The sequence below is a fragment of the Nematostella vectensis genome, chromosome 3 (assembly GCF_932526225.1).
Source record: "Nematostella vectensis chromosome 3, jaNemVect1.1, whole genome shotgun sequence".
Taxonomy (NCBI): domain Eukaryota; kingdom Metazoa; phylum Cnidaria; class Anthozoa; order Actiniaria; family Edwardsiidae; genus Nematostella; species Nematostella vectensis.
Genome location: NC_064036.1, coordinates 15,244,605 through 15,267,947, shown reverse-complemented (window position 1 = coordinate 15,267,947; position 23,343 = coordinate 15,244,605). Strand labels below are relative to the sequence as shown.

Genomic DNA, 23,343 nt, shown 5'->3' with positions numbered 1-23,343 from the left:
TGCATCTTGGATTTATAAGTTCTCGCACGACATAATCCCGAAGGCGCGACGAACATATACCGACTGGAGGGTAACGAAAAACAAATATATATATTTTTTTATTGGAAGCCTCCTATCAAAGCCGGACTGACATTAGAATTTCATTCTGGCTCTTTTCCCTTCTTTCTTCCCCCACATGAATGGCCAGCTACTGAGTGAAATACAGTAGCTTGCAACACCACCACCCCCCCCCCCCCCCTCCACTGTTTTCAGCGAAAAGAAAAACCAATGAAAAGTTTGTTTCACAGGTCAATTTCTTTTTCTCTTTTGCCCTGCCAGCGTGAGGAACTCACAGGCTTTAGTGAAATCATAAAGGAAAGGGTTGGCCCATCCCCCAACCAGTCTCGTCTTCCCCTTTACGCGCGTTTTCCTCGTTCTTGGATACCACCCCTGTAACGACCCAAAAGCCAGCGGATGGGCTACCTGTGTCATGTCACCGTCACATGACATCCATGCGTTTTCCTCCAAACAAAAGCTTTCCACTTCATTGTATAGGCTGCACGGAAACGGTTTGTGCATGAAAACATGGAAAGCTACCTGATACAGCTACTCCTCATAGTGGCCGGGAGCATAGCTGTCCTTCACGCTGACCCGGATTTATCAAATCCCCTAAATTTACCTACAAAATGGTCGTTCGAACAGAAACTCTCGGACGACTATGTGCAAGGTTCAATCTGGCCAAATCCGCAAGCGCAAAAGCCAGATGGGAAAGTGTTCTCATTGCTTCCAAACAAGTTTTCTTTCTCCATCAATGGCAAAACAAGTGATGTGCTGAAAGCTGCTGTGAACCGCTACATGAATCTTACCTTTCCGGATTTCACCGTTACAAAGAAAGATGACAAACTTCCATTCATGGAGGGGGCCGAAGTTATCGTTGTTGATGATTACAAGCCTATGGATCTTACTACTGACGAATCTTGTAAGTTCACGGTGTTTATTTTTCACGGGGTGTTGCAAATTCAACAATTTTTTGAAGGTTTGTTTGTTGGTGAATTATAAATTTACCCCTGGGGTACCACAGGAAACCCAAGCCTTCCTTTGTCTTTGTTTATAAATCAACGCTGTGATGCGCAAAACAAAAACTTTGGAACACACTCACGTTTGTCGTCATGTGCCGATTTTTGACAGGTTTGATTGCCTGTTATTTTAGCATAAACAGATGGTAAATATTCAGGGAACATTGGATATTGAGTGTCAACTCTCCAGCATTAGACGGGAGTCTCAACATTTTGGACCCCTTCTCCCGCTCTCCCGCGTTGAGCACCAAATCTCCCGCTTTTTAGCGATTTTTATTGATTCCGAAAAATTATTCTATAGAAAATTGTCATTTTGCCTATTTTCTATTAAAATATTTGAAACAATAATTCCCTTGCATAGCGCAATTTATCTAACACCCTCGTGAGATCTATATGTGGATTTGTTCGTGAGAGCTTTCTATAAGGCAAACGCCTGCAAGGTTAAACCTACCCCTCCCCCCAAGAAAATGAATATACCCACCCCTCCCCCAAAAAGTCTCAAGCCTTGAGATTTTCGGAGGTTGACAGGTATGCCATTGTATTCATTCCTTGTTCTTTAGAAAAGTTGATTTGATTATGTTCTTTTGTTGCACTATTGTGGCAGGGTATTCTGAAGTTGCTTATTGAAAGTTTAGTATTTTACCAGTTTTCTTAAAAAAAGGAGGGGGTCTGTCTATTTCCTATGTTTTATTTCAAATCCTAGCTGCTTTGGCCTTTGTATGTAGTTTTCTAGTGGAAACTTGACGGTTTTGTGACTCATGGACGCTTTCTACAGAATGTGTTTTTTAAGGAGCACTCTTCCATCTCAAGTACTACCTGTATAAACACTTTTCTATTCCAATGATATTCCATTCTATATTTAAGTGTCTTTTGATTTATTCAAGCAAAAATGTAAACAACAAGAAAATGTAAACAACTAGAATTTATTTACATTGTCATGTAGCTTTTGTTTTGAGAAACAAATTGATTTCCTATTTAAAATTTTGATCTAGTCTTGTGTGAAATGATCGTGCAGCTTTTGTAATCAACACAATTATTTCTGTTTTAAATTTTTGTTTTAAAGATCTACAGTTATATTACCAGTTACTTATGATTTATTTTTAAGATATGAATTTTTTCTTTCTAACAAGTTTTCTTTTTACTTATGATATTTTAGCTGGTAGTTGGGCAAACCCCACAAATGGGATAGATTTAGGGTGGACTGAAGAAGAACTTAAAGTCACCAATTATGTTCAAGGCTCAATCTGGCCTAAACCACAACATGAACAGCCAACAGGGCAACTTTATTCCCTTTTACCCTCAGAGTTTAGAATTGAGGTTCTTTGTAAAAATAGTGATGTTTTACAAGCTGCTGTCATAAGGTATCAAAAGCTGACATTCCCTGATGAGTTTGTCCCATGTTACAATCCAAATCTTCCTAAAATTCAGAGACTTGAAGTAACTGTGAAGGAGGATTATGAACCATTGAAAATTGATAATAATGAGGCATGTAAGTATTATATATTTTGTTCAAGATTAGAGAGTTTCCAAGGATCTGAACCCACACCATCAAAATGACAAATGACTGATGTTTTCATATATTATATGTTTGCTATTTTTATGATGTTATTCATTTTTTTTTTCCATAGATACTCTAACAGTAACTGCACCACAGTCGTCAATCTATGCTTACACTGTTTGGGGTGCACTAAGGGGTGAGTACATTTTTCAGGGCTTGTATTATTATTCAAATGTGTGGACCTGTGCAATTTGACTTCCTTCTTGTGGGCAGCATATAGACTATAATTTTTTTGTCAAAAGTGAATAGACCATTATAACGATGCTGAGGCACATCCAAAATGCTGCAGACTGGGGGGCAACAGCTGATCCAAAATGCCGGGGAAAGAAAATTTGATTCCAAAACTCAGTGAAAGAAGCATTCTGACAGCATTTTCTTTAGCTTTGTACACCATATGTTATATCAGCTGTAGCCCGCCAGTCTGTGGCATTTTGGGTGCATGTGCTGTCCATTATCTGCTCTGAGGGGTGAAGGGGTACTCATCCCCCCTTACTCCTATTAATACATGAGATTCTCTCATTTACTTTCTAATTGTTGAAAGACTTTATAATATTCAATCACTATATTTACCTATCTGAATCCCCCTTCTCTGAACTTCTTTGTTTGCCCTTCCCAGGATATCATTCTCACCCGGTTAAATCCAATGTACCTTAAACTTTATTTTTGTTACCTTTAGGTCTGGAGACTTTTAGCCAGATTGTCCATCAGAGTGAAGATGGAATGGTGAGATGTCATGGCACTGGGGCATGGCCCCCCTAATATTTAAGACCATATAATTTAAGCTATATTTTTTTATTTCAAATGTACAATTGTATCTATCATTAACACATTATTATAGCCAAATTCGTTGCGTGATCTGTCAGAATCCAAAATTCATTTCTTCGTTTGGGAATAGCGCGTAGTCAATCAAACCAAACAATCAAAACCAGACAAACCTCCCCCAAAGCTTTTGTCTGACTACGCATTATTCCCAAACAAGACATGCATTTTGGATTTGCCAAGTTTGCGCAACAATGAATTTGGCTGTAAAGCAGTTCCACCATTTGCAATTATTATACTGTTAGGTGGAATTTTCTATAAATTCCAGGTTTGACCATGTTATTATTTTTACTTGATAGTATTATGCAAAGGGAAACAAAATAGAAGACTATCCCAGATTTCATCATCGTGCATTCATGATTGACACCTCCCGTCACTATCTTAAACTCTCCATTATCAAAAAGTTCCTGGTAAGTTACAGCTAAAATAGCATATATTCATATTTGCCTCTGATTAACCATATTATTACTGAATATTCATGGAATGGGGGAAATAGGAACATGAAGGGGGTGGATAATACAAAAAAATATGATAAATTTACCATAAAAATGGGTAATGTTTGGCCACCCAATTTTCTCTGAGTTCACCCATTCTCTCTGTATCTGGACTTGCAATGCATTCACTCCATTTCCATTGTCACTTTAAAGGATATCTGTCAACCGCAAGAAACAAAAGAAAAAATATTATTCATTAAGTCTGATATTTTACTAGCATTATTTGATTGAAAGCATCTCATTTGCTTGCCTATGATCAGCTGATGGGAATAGATGCTTGGCATATTATTGAGGGGGGTGCAAAATGATGACATAGCTGGTCTTCTTTAAGTTCTACTTATACATATTATTTGTTTTTCTTCTCAGGACGCCATGTCATATGCCAAGTTTAATGTCCTTCACTGGCATGTTGTGGATGACGATTCATTCCCTTTTCAAAGTCAAACGTTTCCCTCCCTAAGTGATCAGGTAGACATGTAATGTCAGCTTTGTTTATAGGTTGTTTAAGTTTAAATCTAACTGTTGTATTTTGTTTGATGCCAGGGTTCATTTAACAACAAGACCCATGTCTACTCACCTGCAGATGTGGCTGACATCATAGACTATGCCCGCATGAGGGGGATAAGGGTTATCCCTGAATTTGACACTCCTGTAAGTTAAAATTAAACCACAATTGACATTCTTCTTGAAGTTTATTTTTAGAATCCAAAAAGTATGATTGTAACAAGTGAGAGATTGAAACAAGTGAATGTTAATGCTTTTTAGGGTCACACTTATTCTTGGCGTAGCATTCCTAACCTACTGACCAAGTGTTGTGATGCAAAGGGAAAACCTACTGGGTAAGCCTGTATCCATACTGTAATCATCATGGAACCAGCTCTCTGGAGAAGCTTTTGGGCCCAATACTGGACAAAGTTGTTCAGTACAGTATCTCCAAGATCTCTTAATAAAAAAAAACTATTGTTCAGCAAGTAAAAAATCGTCCCACCCTCACTGTATGCTTACCAAGGAAAACCATTTCCATCTCTTGAAAATGACTTTCACCCCTCAAAGTCCTTTCCATGTTTATACTAAGTTGTATTACATGATATAATTATAACAATGCTCATTTCTCTGTGTGTGTAGTTCTCTTGGACCAATTGACCCTACCATCGATTCCAACTATGATTTCCTCAAGGCCTTTTTCGGGGAAGTGGCAAAGCGGTTTCCTGACCAGTATATCCACCTGGGTGGGGACGAGGTTGGGTTTGGCTGCTGGCAGAGTAATCCTAACATCACCGCATGGATGGAAAAAATGCGATTTGGCACCAACTACTCCAAGCTTGAAGAATACTATGAGACAAAGTATGTGCACACTGATTCTTTCTATCTGTGTATTTTCATAAGTGTTCTTGCCCCACATACCAGAGGCAAGTCACAACTTAATGTTTTTGTCAATTAAAAGAAGGCTTGGTATGTTTCCTTTTATTTAAAGATTCACTAAGAAAGAATTTGTAAATATGATATTTAAGATGAAATTGAAAAACAACAGCATCTTTATTTTGACGACAGACCTAATTAATTTGGATATAAGTTGAAGGGGTACTATATTCTCCTACGCAGTCATTCTGACCTCTGTCTAGCCTGCTTGCAGCTTGCAGGCGGTACTCGGTGTTATCATCATGGAAAACACTCTCTGTTCGGGTGATCGGCCCCAGGAACCATGCGGCTTGGTGGAGCCTGATCATCGAATGGAGAGGGTTTTCCCCAATAATAACACCGATTACCGCCTGCAAACAGGCTAACCTCTGTCACGCCATGCACTTGAGCTCAGTTACTGAGGTCAAGTGCATGGCGTGTGAAGTCAGGTCAGGGACTTCTGACACCCTGAAATAACTATAAAGCTAAGAATTCCAGGAAGTAAGATTTGAGACAATACCTCCGTGATTCATATCTGCTGGTTATTTTAGGTTACTGAATATCATTGGCGGCCTGGGAAAGCAATACATTATTTGGCAGGAAGTAGTCGACAACGATGTCAAGGTGTTACCTGACACTGTGGTAAATGTATGGAAAGGTGGTTGGCCAGCGGAACTCGCCAAAGTCACGGGAGCTAAAAAACTGAAAGCCATCCTTTCATCGCCATGGTATCTCAACTACATCAGCTATGGCATCGACTGGCCTAATGTATGTATTGGCTACATGTTTCTTTCTACAATATTTGACAATTATTTCCATAGTACAATTTCAGCGTTCACATTCAACTTTGACTATTCCTTAAAATCAAACTCATGATTTTATTTATACGCAATTGGTTTTTGGCGATATTAACAGATTTTGGCATTTGTGCTGTATTTATTTTTTCATTACTATGTGGCGCAAGAATTACCGTGTTAATAACGTTTGTGTCATGAAATGGTGACAAGGTGCAAAGAATGTTTCATTCTTTTTATCCATTAATAAATTTTGTAGAGTTATAAAATTCCAAGAATCCTTTATGTTTTAACTTTACAAGATTGCTTAAATTTGTTACCAATAGAAAGACGACTTATCACTGCATTCAGGGTGCCGAGTTTAAAAGTCTAGCCAAAATGCCTTCAACCTTTTTCTTTTTGTAGTATTGAAATGGTGACAAGGTGCAAAGAATGTTTCATTCTTTTTATCCATTAATAAATTTTGTAGAGTTATAAAATTCCAAGAATCCTTCTTGTTTTAACTTTACAAGATTGCTTAAATTTGTTACCAATAGAAAGACGACTTATCACTGCATTCAGGGTGCCGAGTTTAAAAGTCTAGCCAAAATGCCTTCAACCTTTTTCTTTTTGTAGTATTACAAAGTTGAACCGACCGACTTTGAAGGTAAGTGTGATATAAGGCAGTGTGATATAAGACGGACGCACCCACCCCCCCCCCTTCCCCCCCCCCCCCCCCACACACACACAACAGCCGAAAGTCCACTTACTTTCGGTTCTCAATACAGTAAATCGTGCTATTTGTAGACAAAACTATAGAGCATAAGCTAGATCAGTCTGGTATATCATTAGTCAGACTTTATTTGTATCCAAATCCGACAATAAACGTCCCGTGGAGATACTGCAAAGGCATAAAAAAACCTTCTTTGTTCAGATTTTTATCCGAAAATTAACTCACCCCCCCTCCCCAAGAAAAATTAGGTCCACTTTTTCGGATTTCGCACCCTCCTAAGAAAAATCCTGGGTACGGGCCTGTAAGGGAATAAACAATTAGATATTTAAGACGAGGTATGGGCATTTTTTGCACATTACTTTTCTTGTGGATTATGATCTGTTTGGACATTTTTATGTTTTTCAACTTTTGTGTAACAAGTCTTCATTGAAGTTGTCATAGAGGGCTTTAATATTTCTCTCTTTTGTTCGCACTAACTGTTTATCCTGTTTATCCAGGTACGGATCAGGAGAAAGAACTCGTGATTGGCGGTACGGGTTGCATGTGGGGAGAATTCGTGGATGGAACAAATATCCTCGCAAGGACATGGTAAAGTATCTAACTAGAACCTTCTAGAACCTCCTAGAACCTATGTGTATTTTTTTTATAGGGACTGCTTCAGAACTTTCAGATAGCCCCTCGTCTTTACCGGGTAGGAACCATACGCTATGATACCTTCCTGTTCACCGTGTCAGTGCTGCATTCCAAACTGCTGACTGCGCACATCTCAATTTTTTTCAAGGCGGATCTGCGCGGCCAGTTTCAAGTCAAACTCGCACAGTTCAAATTGTAGTAGCAAAAAAAAATAAAAATAAAACTTGAATTGGGTTGACTGTGTAAAGGACTAATGGTTCACCTACGCACACACCCACTTTTCCTGCTTTTTTCATGGGATGTCGATTTTTTAAATTATTGCCAACAATCAAGCGAACCCCAGTTGTACGTCTTTGTTGTGTTCTTAACGACCTTGTCTCATTGGTCGGATTTTTAGTCGCATCTGCGACCGTTCAGTCGCTAACCGTGAGCTCTGCTGATTGAAGCAGTCGTAGTCTTAAGGGGGTATGATACCCAAGAAGTAATTCCGTTAATGTATGGCTCAGCGTAACACTCACTAGTTCCTGTGTTTTTGATATTATTGCATGAAATTTGGCAGGAATAATTATTGATAGTGTAGTAGTGTAATGAACCTCAAAAACCTTGAAATTTTTACAATGCTTAGTAATATGAAGGCTTTTTACCAAAGAATGCTAGTTAAAATTATAAGCTTTTTGTTTGTTTACTTGATAATTTTCCATTTATGTCAACTACATAGCAATTTTAGGTTCATTACATAGTTTGAGGTATTAGCAATGAATATCCTTAGTTTGGTTTGTGTTCCAATTATAGTTTCAGAGCTAGAGCTGTTACCGTAAGAGCATTAAAATCATGTATTTTGGGTGTGGCTTGGTTACCATAGCAACAGTAACTGCCAAAATTGGTATCGAATGATTAGTCTCAATGAGGTTAATGATATGTGAAATAATAAAACTGCTAAGTCTTTTGCTTAAAATTTTTGTTGTCTTTGGTATCATACCCCCTTAATCTTTTTTATTGGTAAACATCCATATTTAACGTGTTCTTTCTTAGGCCCAGAGCGCTGGCGATAGCTGAGAGGCTATGGAGCAGCAAATCGACCACGGATATGACCTCAGCGTATGCACGCATCTGGGAGCATCGGTGCCGATATCTGCTGTGAGTAGAACTTGTAGCTCTTGCCAATTTGAACAGTACAAAGAAATGGTAGAGTAGTGGAAACAAGGTTGCTATAACGGAAGGGGGGTACGAGATTACCCCCATGGCAGTGTCTTCAGGACGCTTCACTGTATGTCCGTGACGCAACCTTTAGGACTAAAAACGTCCAAACGTTTGCATATTTTGGGACTTTATTTAGGTTCTAGCATTTATTGCCTTGCTACCAGAAGGCCGACGCTTTAAAGAATGCTTGATTTCCCGTCAAATGCTTTGAGCTCGCGGTGATACTGTGTTTTGATTCACATAGAATCATAAAGCCCAAACTGTCGTGATCTCGTACCAGAACAATGAAAACAATACACCAAAAACTGGAATTCGACTCTGCCAAATTTTCGTCTGCCCTGAAGAAGTCTTATTAAAGACAGTTTTTGGTGTAGTGTTTTAATTCACGATGTGCTGCAAACCGAAATCGGAAGCGTGCGATATAGTATTTATACAGCGCCTATACAGAGCTTATACAGCATATTCTAAGCGCTTTACAAAAATCATTAGACGAAATAAGAATGACCATATTTGAACCTTACAACACAAGCTTCTAGTAAGACCACATACGTCCAACAAGTCGAATTCAGGGCAGGGAAACAGAAAGATACTCCCAATGTCTTGACTGGGAATCGAACCTGATTCAGTTACTGTACGAAGATAAGAAGACTCGGTAAGAAGACTTAACTAACTTCCTAACTCGGACTGCCATACTTTATTTTTTCTGGGGGAGGGCACCTTAAAGGAAGAAAAGGTTTTCGAAGATCACACAGACCCTGACTAACTATGATTTATCTTTCACAAGGCGTGGTATCCCGGCCGAGCCAGCTGTCGAAGCTAAGTTCTGCAGAAAGGAGTGGCCAATTGATGAATGAGATTGAAAGCCTTAGATATATGCGATCGGTAGTTTCAGGATCGAAATTAGCATCGGATAGTCATTTAGGTAGGTTTCCAAAACCTAAAGAACAATTTTGTAAAAAAAAAACTTCAAAAGTTCTTCTGAAAATGTCAATGACAATTTGCAATAGAAATTGAAGAAATTGAAATTGAATTGAATCTTTTGGTTTATTTTGTCTACTTGTGGTTCTGTTTTCATTTTTGACTGACCATTTTATATTGAATTTTTACATAATACAACACTACTACTTCTGTACGATTGCTTTGTTTATTAAAATATCTCTATAGACACCGATTTGGGCCTTCTAAACTTTTGACAATAACTTTGTTTTTAATTGTTGCTGGATTATTTTGTTGTTGTTTTCTTTGTTGTCGTCAATCACACTGTAGTTGTTGATGGTGTTATTGTCGCTGTTGTTATTTGTGTTGTTGTTGTCGCTGTTGTTATTTGTGTTGGTGTTGTTGTTGTTATCGTTATGTTCTTGCCGTTGTCGTCGCTGTGGTTTTGATTGCTGTTGTTGTTGTCGTCATTGTTTTTGTTGTTGTTTTTCTGTGGTTGCTGCTGTGGATATTAGTATGTTATCTGTCGTTGTCTTCACTATGGTTTTGATAGCTTGTCGAAGTTGTTGCTTTTGACATCGTTATTGTCGTCATTATCGTTACTAATGTCGCTATTCAGTATAACGTATTATCGCAACAAGTTTCATCTCCAGCTGGTTGCTAGTATGCCATTCTTCTAGCTGAGCAGCCATTCTTCTGCATCGTTCTTCGTTTTTAACTTGACACTGTAAAAAGGGACAAAAAAAGCTGATTATTTTTTACAAAGACGATAACTCCGATTTCAATCTCGAACAATGAAAGAGTTCGTTAATTGTATTTTTGGTTTGTGCAGGATTCTAAACATAGGTCATGAACCATCTAAAGAGAGTAACGCATACTCGATTGATCAATATTGATCCTTCCATATTCTAGTGAAAAGATACCCCATCAAACTCGAAATCGAATTCTAAACATGGGCGGATCTAGCTTTTCGCTAAAAGGGGGGTTTGCCTCAGTGACAAAGGGGGGTATCTTTTTGTTACATATGGTCTGGCAGCAAAAGGGGGGGGGGGGGCTAAAACCCCATAAAGCCTTCCCCTAGATTCGCTACTACTTGAGGCAACAATAAGAAACTTTCTCAGGAATTGATGGATAAAATTAGTAGAAAATTGCACAAGTAAAACGTGGTAAATCAGTTGACAAAGGGAGAGCCAGACAAATGGAAAACTTCAACTCGAGTAGATTGTAGGCTTATCGTGGTCCACGGGAAGTAGTAATACAGGCCCTTTAAGTACATGGCATACCACAGAATTGGCAAGTCTTCGGACAAGTCATCTTCATGGCGTCAGGGTCGGTAAAGCACATGCTGACATTGATAGGGCATCCAGGGTCTGCATCTTGACAAACTTTAACAACAGCAATAACTTTACTCGTACAAATACATAGTTTAAGCGCCTCCCCTCTTCGAGTGTAATGACAAATACGTCTAGTGCCCAAAATTGGCATACTCTAGGTAGGAACGTGATACACTAGAAGTTTTATACTCCTTTGGAGAGAGAAGGGTTGTTTTGGGCAATGCTAGCTTTAGAGGGAAAGAGAGGGGTCGGAAGTGGGGGTTTTAATCAGATGTGGGTCTTATTGTGTTTAGGCCATGTTCAAATGGTTATTTTTTTTTCAAATTAATGACTCTTATGCATATGTGAACAATAGACGCAAGTCTTTATGTAGGCTGATAACCGATGAAAACAAGAAGTTATTGACGTCTCACCTGAGATACCGGTATCAGGTGTCGCTGTACCTCCAGCTAAAACGAGAAAAGGTGAATTAGAGACCCCTAAGCGGACGGCCATAACGTAAAACTTGTATTTTAGGAAATAACCATGGCCCATAACGTTCTTTCTTCTCAGACAAGCCCTTCGAGGAATGATTCCTGGACATTTACCAGATTTTTGGACATGCTTTCCTCTTATTTCTTGACAATCCACGAAAGTCCCCCCACCCAACCTCCATTAGACGTGCCTCCTATTATCACTTCCTACTTACCGTAAATATATGCGATGGCATTAATATCCTCTGCGTGCAGCTGCAAGTTGGGTTTATAGGTCTCGTACTTGGGGTACATGACCGAGTTCTTGTCTGTGGAGTGCGCGATGCCCAGAATGTGACCAATCTCATGCACGGCTATGGCAAGCAGGTTCGTTCCAGTGTTGACGCCGTCTGTAAAGGTCTCGTCGTCATCGAAGTGAAGCCTTCCATCGCTGGGGTAGTACGCATGCGCTATGACTTTGCCTGGTCCGTCGAAAGCTTTGAGACAGTTGCCGTGTGTATTGGTCCCGAACCTGTGTCAATAGATGACCCGTATTCAAGCTCGAAATGGTTCCTATATCGTTGAGACATATTCTTACTAAATGATTTGTAAGAAAAAAAATCCTTAAAAAGAAGCAGGGCTCATATGTTAGCAAAATCACATTTTTTTAAAAAATCTACAGAAAAATTTATATTTCCAGTTGCACTCACCATCCTTGCAGGATGTCACTTACAGTATTTTGATGTGCGCTTTTGTTTTGTCCGTCGTAAGAGTGAAGATAAAAGGGCTGACGTCTGACCACATTTTAAAGGCCTTGGCGATCACGGCCTTCTGGACGGTCTGAGTCAAGTCCGCGGTGTAGGTCTCGAACGCGTAGAGTAGAGACGTGTTGAGCCACCTCTTGTCAGATACAGCGAACCGTTTGCTAATTCCTGAAAGTTTGGGTAAAGGTAAGAGTCAAACCATGAAGGTAGACCATAAAGATAAGAGTGAAGCGGCACTCGCATTTCCTTTCTTAGCCCCTGATTCTTCGCGTACCCGTTCTATACTTCTTAGGTCCCATATTATATTAGGCAATTAAAGTCTGAGCCTCCTCATAGTATGGAAGCAGCAGGTGTAGAAGTTAGGATGAAAATACTTTTACAGCAATCTTAAGGTGGCGCGCCGAGGTTGTTTTGGCTAAACATGTGAAACAAACAAGGCAGCTCGTCGATTACCATGTGTGACGCTGGCGTGGGCTTCGTTTGATGCGCGTTCATATCCTCAACTTTCGATTCTAGTTTCTCATAAACGCAGGTTCGATATGCAACTGCATCAAGCAAGTACTTTCGGTGAGGCCTATTTTAGCCAAAGCGTCGGGTAATAGTTTAGAAGAGGCGCGGCTTGGGCTCAAATGTTGAAAAGGAATAAATTCTTTAGTTTTCAAATTATCTTAATAAAAAACCTCTTAAATTGACCATCTGGAATTTATTCTTGTGCAACACTGGTCCTCTTGCCCCTCTCACACAAGTTGGCTTAGGGTGTGGACTTAGCAGGGGGCGTAAATTCGGGGATGGATCTTTGTAGGCAAGAGTGCATTTATTTTTTCAAAGATTGCGAGGACAATTTTGTCGTAAAATAAAGATTCATCAATCGCGAAGTTTGACAGGTCAGTTTTAAGCCAAAAATTCGTGTGCTTCAAGCTGGAGTATTGTTACTGTGAATTTAGAAAAAAAATTCATTCCGCAGATTTCGATATTTTTTATTTTAATATAAAAAATTGCTTCCATTTACCTTGCATGAAAAAAAATAATTTGATTTCGAACAAGTGTGAATCTTGCAGGATCTGACAAAGCATAGATGTATTAATAAAATGTGAAAACTTCACGGAAATTGAGCCGAAAATGAGTCTAATATAGGGTAGTATATAGGGTAATATAGCTTAGTAAAAGCTGTTTAAGCCAAAACAACCTCGGCGCGCCACCTTAAAGGCTACAGAAAAGAATGCAGACGGTATTGACTCAAGGAAAACGGGCACGACTATGTTGGAGAAATGGAAATGGGTCCAATAAAAAGAAAGACTTGGACGATACAAAGAGCAGGGTGGTTTGCCTTAGATGACTAGGATAGGGTACCCCATTGGAAGAGGGGCTTGTGACTTGTGTGTGGCTTGGAGGTCTGGGCTTGTACCCATAGGAAAGAAGGCTTGGAGGTAAGGGTTGTCACCCATAGGGAAGAAGGCTTGGAGGTCAGGGTTGTCACCCATATGGAAGAAGGCTTGGAGGTCAGGGTTGTCACCCATAGGGAAGAAGGCTTGGAGGTCAGGGTTGTCACCCATAGGAAAGAAGGCTTGGAGGTCAGGGTTGCCACCCATAGGGAAGAAGGCTTGGAGGTCTGGGTTGTCACCCATAGGGAAGAAGGCTTGGAGGTCAGGGTTGTCACCCATAGGGAAGAAGGCTTGGAGGTAAGGGTTGTCACCCATAGGGAAGAAGGCTTGGAGGTCTGGGTTGTCACCCATAGGGAAGAAGGCTTGGAGGTAAGGGTTGTCACCCATAGGGAAGAAGGCTTGGAGGTCAGGGTTGTCACCCATAGGGAAGAAGGCTTGGAGGTCAGGGTTGTCACCCATATGGAAGAAGGCTTGGAGGTCAGGGTTGTCACCCATAGGGAAGAAGGCTTGGAGGTCAGGGTTGTCACCCATAGGAAAGAAGGCTTGGAGGTCAGGGTTGTCACCCATAGGGAAGAAGGCTTGGAGGTCAGGGTTGTCACCCATAGGGAAGAAGGCTTGGAGGTCAGGGCTTGTGACCCATAGGGAAGAAGGCTTGTAGGTCAGGGTTGTCACCCATAGGGAAGAAGGCTTGGAGGTCAGGGCTTGTCACCCATAGGGAAGAAGGCTTGGAGGTCAGCGCTTGTCACCCATAGGGAAGAAGGCTTGGAGGTCAGGGTTGTCACCCATAGGGAAGAAGGCTTGGAGGTCAGGGCTTGTCACCCATAGGGAAGAAGGCTTGGAGGTCAGGGTTGTCACCCATAGGGAAGAAGGCTTGGAGGTCAGGGTTGTCACCCATAGGGAAGAAGGCTTGGAGGTCAGGCTTGTCACCCATAGGGAAGAAGGCTTGGAGGTCAGGGTTGTCACCCATAGGGAAGAAGGCTTGGAGGTCAGGGTTGTCACCCATAGGGAAGAAGGCTTGTAGGTCAGGGCTTGTGACCCATAGGGAAGAAGGCTTGGAGGTCAGGGTTGTCACCCATAGGGAAGAAGGCTTGGAGGTCAGGGTTGTCACCCATAGGGAAAAAGGCTTGGAGGTCAGGGTTGTCACCCATAGGGAAGAAGGCTTGGAGGTCAGGGTTGTCACCTATAGGGAAGAAGGCTTGGAGGTCAGGGTTGCCACCCATAGGGAAGAAGGCTTGGAGGTCAGGGTTGTCACCCATAGGGAAAAAGGCTTGGAGGTCAGGGTTGTCACCCATAGGGAAGAAGGCTTGGAGGTCAGGGTTGTCACCCATAGGGAAGAAGGCTTGGAGGTCAGGGTTGCCACCCATAGGGAAAAAGGCTTGGAGGTCAGGGTTGTCACCCATAGGGAAGAAGGCTTTGAGGTCAGTGTTGTCACTCATAGGGAAGAAGGCTTGGAGGTCAGGGTTGTCACCCATAGGGAAGAAGGCTTGGAGGTCAGGGTTGTCACCCATAGGGAAGAAGGCTTGGAGGTCAGGGTTGTCACCCATAGGGAAGAAGGCTTGGAGGTCAGGGTTGTCACCCATAGGGAAGAAGGCCTGGAGGTCAGGGTTGTCACCCATAGGGAAGAAGGCTTGGAGGTCAGGGTTGTCACCGATAGGGAAGAGGACTTTGAGGTCAGGGCTTGTCACCCGTCGGAAAGAAGGCTTGCTCATGATTACAACAATGAAGTGTGCCGAGCGGGGTGCTTTACACTGCTCCGGGTATCCACTTACCTAGTCCAGGGTCGTCTATTTCCAGGTCTGGTACCCCGCACCTAGGTTCGTCCATGGATACTTGCGTGGCGTTGTCAAGGCGACCAGATACCGGCAGATTCATGTAACGCTGGTAGATCTCGATAGCCGTCTGCATGTCATGGTTTCCACGAACGTGAGATGAGAGGTAGTGATACTTCTTAAGGAATTTCTGAAAAGCAAGATACGTATACCGTGATTCATAATGACATTTATGACAGCAAACGCTAAAAAAATGACTAGGTATTAACCCTGTATTTAATGTGTTTCTAACCCAGATTTAATAATATATTTGTCCCATCGAGAAACATGCCTAGTTGTATTATAGGCCGCCAATTTAACATACTTGATTGCTTATCTCAACTAGGGGAAGACTAAAATAGAAATATACGCTAAGGAGGTTCTGTTAGCACTTTGTCGTCCAAGAAGCTAACGTAGTCAGTAGAAAACGCCAGTTGCGTCGGCCTGTCTGCCCCTTTTTACGATTTGGTAAGCCAAAATTAAAGGGTTTTTGTTGTTTTATTTGTGAATAATGCAAAGGAAAACGAACAAAGGAGAGACTGCCTGGGCAAAAGAGTAATGTTGAGTTATACGTTTAAACAATGCATCGGGAAAATTTCAATAAAAGTTTCTCTTGGACAGCTGTATTTGTAAGTACGGGAGTGCACGATTTTATTGTTGTAAGTAGTGTTATTGGATGTGGCTTTGTTCTTCTGCCAAGCAGAGGAACGCTGTTGTGTGTTTTCGATCGTACAATTATATAGTAGCAAAGATACTTTATTTTCAGTACCGTGTAACCAGGGTGTAACTAAGTCATTTTTGAAACCTTCTATTCTACTACTATGAGCTTTAAATCCCTTTTCGCGTACTAGTCACTGACAACAACTAAACAACCAAAGTATAAAATAAGAAGAAAATCACTACTTACCAAAGCTTTGAACCATTTTCTGAATCGTTCCCTCACGTTGGTTTTAGAAGGCGTCGTCGGTGTGGCACATGGTGTGCTAGATGAAGTCGGGAGAAGAGTGGGTCTGGCTCCTGCTTTCGTAGTCTGTCCTGTGCTTGATAAGGCTTTTGTGCGAAAACTCAAAGCGTTCCTCGCAGAATTGTCTGAGATACTTTGGTCTTCTACCAGTTCCCACTTTTCCAGCTTGTAGTCGTTCACTGGCGTTGGTATCGGGCTGGTTCTACATACAAAGATTAAACTAAGTACTAAAAAAGTCTGTGCTGTGTTCATGGTCAGATAGACTAGACATTGACTTTATCCTGGAAACGCAAGTCTATTTATCATTTCAAAAATAGAATGTGGGAGTCCTTAATCGTGAGAGATGTACGAGCCCTTTCCTACTTCTGCCATTGTATCTCTCTTTTTTCTTCTGACACATCGTTATCCGGATCGTCCAGTGTTTCCCCATTAAAATCTTGATTTCAATTATTTACATCCATCTCAATGTCATTTCTGCCAATCGTATAAAGTACCTTAACACCCGTAGAAGTCATTTCCTGTACCGATCCGCGATTCAAATTACCTTTACCCTCTTCAAGACGTTTTGGTACTCTGTTGATGTAACGAGGCCATACTTTAAAAGAGCTAAGGGATAATAGATAGATAATGTCGAGGGAGTAAAAACGTAAACTTTCAACAAGTAGCCCAGCGAAGTAAAGGTTCTCTTACGTTCATCCAGCTTGTTCCACTTTAAAACCCATAAAGATGTGTCAATTGGTACTTAGTGTAGCACCATAAAAAGGCGTATCATTGCTCGATCCTAAACTTGGGAATATACCACTTTTAAAAGATACGTTAAACCTCACATTAAGCACTCAACTGAACCTTTCACACTTGGCGATACTTGTAAATTTTATTAGCGTATTTTATGTTGTATCCTTAGCTTTGTGGCGCCCTCGCACAGTAAACCTACGGCGTATGACGGCATCAGCGAGAGAACAACTCCTTTTTGTTAGATGAGTCAATTTAAAAAGGGACACTAAGAACTATACTTTAAGGTTTCGAGGCTTCGACTGCAAGGAAGAAAACTTTGCCGTGAGTTCCAGATTTGTTTATCACAAATCAATTTATAATCAACCATCGCGAATACCATTTTAGCCAATCTTACCACGGTGGAGGGACGTCATAGCACATTAACTTTGTTCGTATCTTAGTGGTTAATAAAAAAAACCAAATAGATTGAAATGCCACGGATGCTGCACGTGTTTTCTATCATAGCGAATAAAAGGTGGAGCTTTTGATACGTTGGATCAACGCTGGATTTGATTCTGTCGGAAGAGGTACCAAAATACCACCCGCATAAAAGTTGTACTTTCCCACATCAAGACTTTTTAATCCTGCTATTAAAATGTTGCCATTCAAGTGTTAAATGACAACTTCTCCACCCCCATCCGTCTAGACAAAGGGCATTATAGATGAATAAACGAACAATTAGGGATTTGATTTTAGCGTGGGAAGGTAAAATTATTTATACTCATCGAAAACATTTTTGGAGCGATAATAAAAACTGCTTGTGAGTTTCGATTTCGCTGCTGACTAGCTACTATCATTTTTAACACTTTTTTTAAGATTTGACATCGACTAAATTCTAACTCAATTTTGGCGTTTTACACCCTTATTTTGCCTTATATAAACCTAAAATTACATAAAGTAAGAAAAAAATGAACAAAAAAAATGAACCATTCACACTTGAACATACGAAGATAAGAGTGCGCGCGTTTTGTAACTAGTGTGCATCAGGCATTACAGCTGAAAGTCTAACTTGGCATTAACACGCTTGGGTTAGATTGGGGAATGACTATACGGACTGTTGATCTGTTTGAAGCCTTTAATAGCTTATTTAATTGCTGTAGAAAAGTTTCACATAAAAATTCAATTGGACAATGAATCCCAACACAATAGGCACAATCTTAAAAAAGTCTTTTAAATACAGGAACACAAGTCTCTTCCTCAAAAACACCTGAAATTTGAAATTGGCCGATTAAAGATGATACCATTATATCAAGAAATTTTAATAAAAGCAGTTTCGTTTGTTTTTTATTGAAAACGCGCACACGTATCGCACACACACGTATCGCACGCATACGTATCGCACGAACACGTATCGCTTGCATGCGTATCACATGCACACGTATAGCACGCACACGTATCGCACACACAAGCACCGCTCGGACAAGTGACGTACGTTTGTTGATATTAACATACTTTTGAGCTGTACGTATAGTTAGGCCCTGCCCACTGCTGATACGGCACAGCAATTCTACCGTGCATATAATGCAACGCAACCACCTAATCACGTTTCTGAAATATGAAGTCATTCATGAGGCTTGTACATGGTTCCCTTCATGATGCTTGCATTTGACTTGAGCCTTGGTGCATGAGCCTTGTTTTTGACTTCATATACATAAGGTATACATTTTACGTGAGCCCTATGCCCTATTTGCGCTCGTCTCCAAGCGCAGCACCCTTCGCTTCATCATTTTTCTTGCATCAGAAAAACTAGGTGGACCAAAACTCTCTCTGGTCAAGTCCATCAGAAAACCTTAGCCGCTTAGCGCACCAAAGCACTCTCTTGTCAAGTCCATCAGAAAACCTTAGCCGCTTGGTGCACCAAAACACTCTTTTGCCAAGTCCATCAGAAAACCTTAGCCGCTTGGTGCACCAAAACACTCTTTTGCCAAGTCCATCAGAAAACCTCAGCCGCTTGGTGCACCAAAACACTCTCTTGTCAAGTCCATCAGAAAACCTCAGCCGCTTGGTGCACCAAAACAATCTCTTGCCAAGTTTGGTGCACCAAAACACTCTCTTGTCAAGTCCATCAGAAAACCTCAGCCGCTTGGTGCACCAAAACAATCTCTTGTCAAGTCCATCAGAAAACCTCAGCCGCTTGGTGCACCAAAACAATCTCTTGTGAAGCCCATCAGAAAACCTCAGCCGCTTGGTGCACCAAAACACTCTCTTGTCAAGTCCATCAGAAAACCTCAGCCGCTTGGTGCACCAAAACACTCTCTTGTCAAGTCCATCAGAAAACCTCAGCCGCTTGTGCACCAAAACACTTTCTTGTCAAGTCCATCAGAAAACCTCAGCCGCTTGGTGCACCAAAACACTCTCTTGTCAAGTCCATCAGAAAAACTCAGCCGCTTGGTGCACCAAAACACTCTCTTGTTAAGTCCATCAGAAAACCTCAGCCACTTGGTGCACCAAAACACTCTCTTGTCAAGTCCATCAGAAAACCTCAGCCGCTTGGTGCACCAAAACACTCTCTTGTCAAGTCCATCAGAAAACCTCAGCCGCTTGGTGCACCAAAACACTGTCTTGTCAAGTCCATCAGAAAACCTCAGCCGCTTGGTGCACCAAAACACTCTCTTGTCAAGTCCATCAGAAAACCTCAGCCGCTTGGTGCACCAAAACACTCTCTTGTCAGGATACGAACAAGAGCGTTGTAAAAAGGCATTATGCGCCTTATGTAAATGATCGGACTGATAAACGACTTGATGTATAGAAGCATGCGTGTACTGTAGAAGAATATGGCCGGTAGGGCTGGTGTGCATACATCACACACGCGATTATAAGTAAAGTATATATAAGGAAGCATCCAAAAGATGATTGAAATAACAGTCACTATGAATATAGAAGTTGTGATAGCCGAGTCCGAAGTGTTGTCAGCGGATTTCTTCTTGCAGCATGCACATGCGCAAGAAAGCACCATTACGGTGAGGAGCGATACTAGGATGATGACTCCGCACACAGCAAGGACTCCTACAACGGCATAGAAATAATAGATGTACTTGAGCTCTTTGAATAAGACCAACAAGCTGACAACGTTAAACGTGGTAATTAGCGATGCTGCGAACCAAATTCCCACTAGAAGACCGCATTCCGAGCGACCACTCGGAAAGGAGTCGTTAGCTGGTTTGACTTTGGCCTTGAACATGCGCAGGGAGATGACTGTGAGGGTTAAAACACTGCTAAAGCCCGCAAATGCATCCACGGCCTCGTAAGCGAGAAACGCGTATGATGGCCATCTCATCATGTTATACGCAAAGGCTGGGACTGAGAAAGCGCCGACAAGAAGATCACAGAATGCCAAGTTGCCTGGAAAGAAACAAAGTGATGATTTACTTTACTTTATGGGTGTCCGTTAATGATACATGCATAATGAGGCCTGGCTCAGTGACTTTGTTTCTGTCAAGTATTTAAATGTTTTGTAATTGTTCCTGTAATTCAGTCCTATGGCTGCGATAGGAATAAATAAACACATTAGCATTAGCTGATAACGGATGATGATGGTTGTGATAATGAAGATGATGATGATGGTAACGATGAATATGTTGGTGATGATGTTGATGACGAAGATGATGATGGTGGTAGTGGTGGTGGTGGTGATAATGAAGATGGTCGCATAATTATGATGATCATTATAGTGATGATGATAATGGTGATGTCTATAATGTTGATGTCTATAATGGTGATGTCGATAATGGTGATGTCGATAATGGTGATGTCGATGACGGTGATGGTGATGATGATGATGATGACAGTGACTGATTACATCAATACATACCTAGCAGATACTTATGCCGATACATAAGCCCTTTTGTGGTGTAGAGTGCGCGCAGTGTCAGGTAGTTTGGCGATACAATAATTATGCAAAGGAAGCTGTACACCACCGCGAGCAATATAGTAACCCAAGAATCCACATCGGGATTCCTATTGTACAGCATAGGAATGGGCGTAGTGCTCGCTACGACAGCTGGGCCGGTTGTGTTTACCGCTAGGGTCACATTGGCCATCCTGGAAACAAGTAAACAAGTTGCGGGATACCTGTGATTAAAAAGTTGTAACTTTTAACGTTGTTAACTTTTGTCACAAATCAAAATAAAAGCAACATTTTTTCCCCTTTTCTTATTATTTCTCTCATCACTATCAAATTGTTGGTAAAGGGTTTGATACTACGTACAGGACATTTATTAATGTCTCAATAAACAGTTATTATTTATAATAATTATGAATCTTGTAAACGCGGATTTCTTATATGCAATTTTAACAAAAAGGAAGCAGGAAGCTTCTCGTAATCATTAATATTGATCGAAGACATTCCTGAGCAAGTGCAAATGGAATTTTATGAATTGCCCGAATCTATAACTAGATAAACGAGAGTCGGGACGAACACCAGTTTCAAATAAAAGTTGCACTCAGAGAAGCTATTTGTCTTAGTGCTTGATGCCCCTTGGGTGTTAAGTAAATAAGCGTAAATAGAAATAAAAAATCCAGGATAGTTGCTGCAGTTTTCTTTTTGAGCCTGCAAACATTCACGTGGCTTTCAGGAACCGCAGTCAATATACCTGTCCACCTTGTTTATTCATGATTCAGAAAGCCTAGAGATTTTGAAACAGAAATCAACATGATATTTTACCCATGAATCACAGTGAGCTACGACTCGCAGATTTTCAAGTGCAACCTTAATTGAGAAAGGTGTATCTGTTAACGAAAACAAAAATAAAGTGCTCTTAGCTTTTTTAATAACTCGATTTATAACGAGATTGCTTTAAAGCTAATAGGTATCCATATCAAGGTAAGATCGCAGTATTAGGAGTAATAAAAGACTACGAATTAATCATATTTTCGGTGCGTCTTGATGTTAATGGACCCCTCGAGTCCAAGTAGAATTATTAATGGGTGATAGCTGGCGCTGAAGAGCGTCTACATTCGCTGCCCGTGCAGAAAACGTTTAGCTTGCAGCTGCTTGTCTTTTATGCTCACGAGAACTGTCTGTATGAATTTCACAGTATGTCTCTCTTTGTGAATAGCTTAAGATGCATGTGGTACATTATATTGAAGGAAGTTTGTCTTTATTGTGAAAATGTAATCGGGAATAGCACATTTCAAGCGCAAAATGAACTCTAGGCATGGAATACGGGAAATTTATAAGTAAAATACATCTCTGAAAAATAAAGGATTTAAAAAAGTAATAACCCATTTCTCTTCAAACGGACGAACACTAATGTGAAATGTTACTTAGGTGTATTGATATTTAAATACGAAGGTCAGGATATTGGTCGACAAAATGAAGATGATGATTTGATAATCGAATAAACTGGAGAAAAAAGTTAAGGTGATCAAATGAGATGTAAAAAGATAAGAAATGGAGAATTATATGTCCACTAGTTTTATTACCTCCGAAACAGCTGGTAGGAAACCTTTTGGAAATTTTACCCATTTGTGTGGAAAGTTCATAGTAGATAAATATTGAAATCACTTCGGAATCTTTTATCATAAACATATTATCATACTAAAGGGATGCTGCATAAAGAGCCCCCATAACAACCTACTGACAAACATGATCTAAAATAGGCCTACTTTTTTCGACGTGCATTATTTTAAGTGTGTCATTTTAAGTGCATCTACTTTCATTGATTTGCGTGATTTTACAGGAGTGAATTAACCTACGAAGGATTCGTGTACTTTAACCGTTTATAAGTTTAGCTGGTTATCGTCTCAACGTACCTGAACAAGGGGCTGCTGGCAGGAATAGAGGAAATAACCTGGATGCACCAGAAAGCTATTGCCTTTCACGCAAGGAGCCAAATCCTTCTTGTCTGTATTTCCTCGCTCTTTGACTTCTTGCTGTTAAGCTATGTGTGGTTTGGCGTAATTTGCATACTACACTTTCTATGGGTCATAAGCTGTTTTGTCCTCACATAATTCTGCTATGCATCATTGCATTGATGAATACGTAAAGAACTGTTTTCAAGGTCTAGCAAACACAACACGCCCTGCGTGATTCACGATGTTTCATCGCGTTCTTGGTCGCGCGTTTGGACTCCTCACGTTCAAGCCAACATCTTACGAATTAGCTTTAAAAAATTGCGGTTTAGCGCCAAACCCTATATAAGAAAAACAAAAGAAATTGTGATGTTGGCATTAATTTCTCTTTATTTCTGAGGTTTCCTTCCTGAAGCATTAGTACATTAAAGTACAATTGGACCGACAAGGTATGTTTGGAAACGCTTCACATT

At 40.7% G+C, this 23,343-nt stretch overlaps 3 protein-coding genes across 6 annotated transcripts; 1 reads left to right on the top strand and 2 right to left on the bottom strand.

Moving 5' to 3' along the window:
• The first annotated feature begins 488 nt into the window (after positions 1-488).
• Positions 489-9,834, top strand: LOC5522154 (beta-hexosaminidase subunit alpha). Of its 2 annotated transcripts, none has more exons than XM_001641858.3 (13): positions 489-958; positions 2,684-2,749; positions 3,290-3,336; positions 3,732-3,842; positions 4,293-4,394; positions 4,470-4,577; positions 4,692-4,765; positions 5,052-5,270; positions 5,876-6,092; positions 6,734-6,764; positions 7,328-7,418; positions 8,496-8,600; positions 9,448-9,834. In XM_001641858.3, exons 1-13 carry the CDS (start codon positions 565-567, stop codon positions 9,515-9,517), a joined length of 1,635 nt encoding a protein of 544 aa, XP_001641908.2. In that variant the 5' UTR covers positions 489-564; the 3' UTR covers positions 9,518-9,834. The 2 variants fall into 2 exon arrangements, with proteins under 2 accessions (XP_001641908.2, XP_048580650.1); XM_048724693.1 differs by lacking the exon at positions 489-958 and adding an exon at positions 2,148-2,544.
• Positions 9,794-17,994, bottom strand: LOC5522155 (matrilysin). 2 transcript variants are annotated; one of them, XM_032367571.2, is made up of 7 exons: positions 16,247-17,994; positions 15,301-15,490; positions 12,119-12,317; positions 11,622-11,917; positions 11,347-11,382; positions 10,883-10,984; positions 9,794-10,324 (listed from the first exon to the last, which is right to left on the bottom strand). In XM_032367571.2, the coding sequence occupies exons 1-7, from the start codon at positions 16,553-16,555 to the stop codon at positions 10,314-10,316; spliced, it is 1,143 nt and encodes a 380-aa protein (XP_032223462.1). In that variant the 5' UTR covers positions 16,556-17,994; the 3' UTR covers positions 9,794-10,313. The 2 variants fall into 2 exon arrangements, with proteins under 2 accessions (XP_032223462.1, XP_032223461.1); XM_032367570.2 differs by having other exon boundaries at positions 9,794-10,984.
• Positions 17,995-18,138: 144 nt separating this feature from the next.
• LOC5522278 (sphingosine 1-phosphate receptor 2) lies at positions 18,139-23,117 on the bottom strand. Of its 2 annotated transcripts, none has more exons than XM_032367572.2 (3): positions 22,832-23,117; positions 20,889-21,148; positions 18,139-20,419 (listed from the first exon to the last, which is right to left on the bottom strand). In XM_032367572.2, exons 2-3 carry the CDS (start codon positions 21,115-21,117, stop codon positions 19,713-19,715), a joined length of 936 nt encoding a protein of 311 aa, XP_032223463.1. In that variant the 5' UTR covers positions 21,118-21,148; positions 22,832-23,117; the 3' UTR covers positions 18,139-19,712. The 2 variants fall into 2 exon arrangements, with proteins under 2 accessions (XP_032223463.1, XP_048580651.1); XM_048724694.1 differs by having other exon boundaries at positions 20,889-21,118; positions 22,832-23,110.
• Between the last annotated feature and the right edge of the window lie 226 nt (positions 23,118-23,343).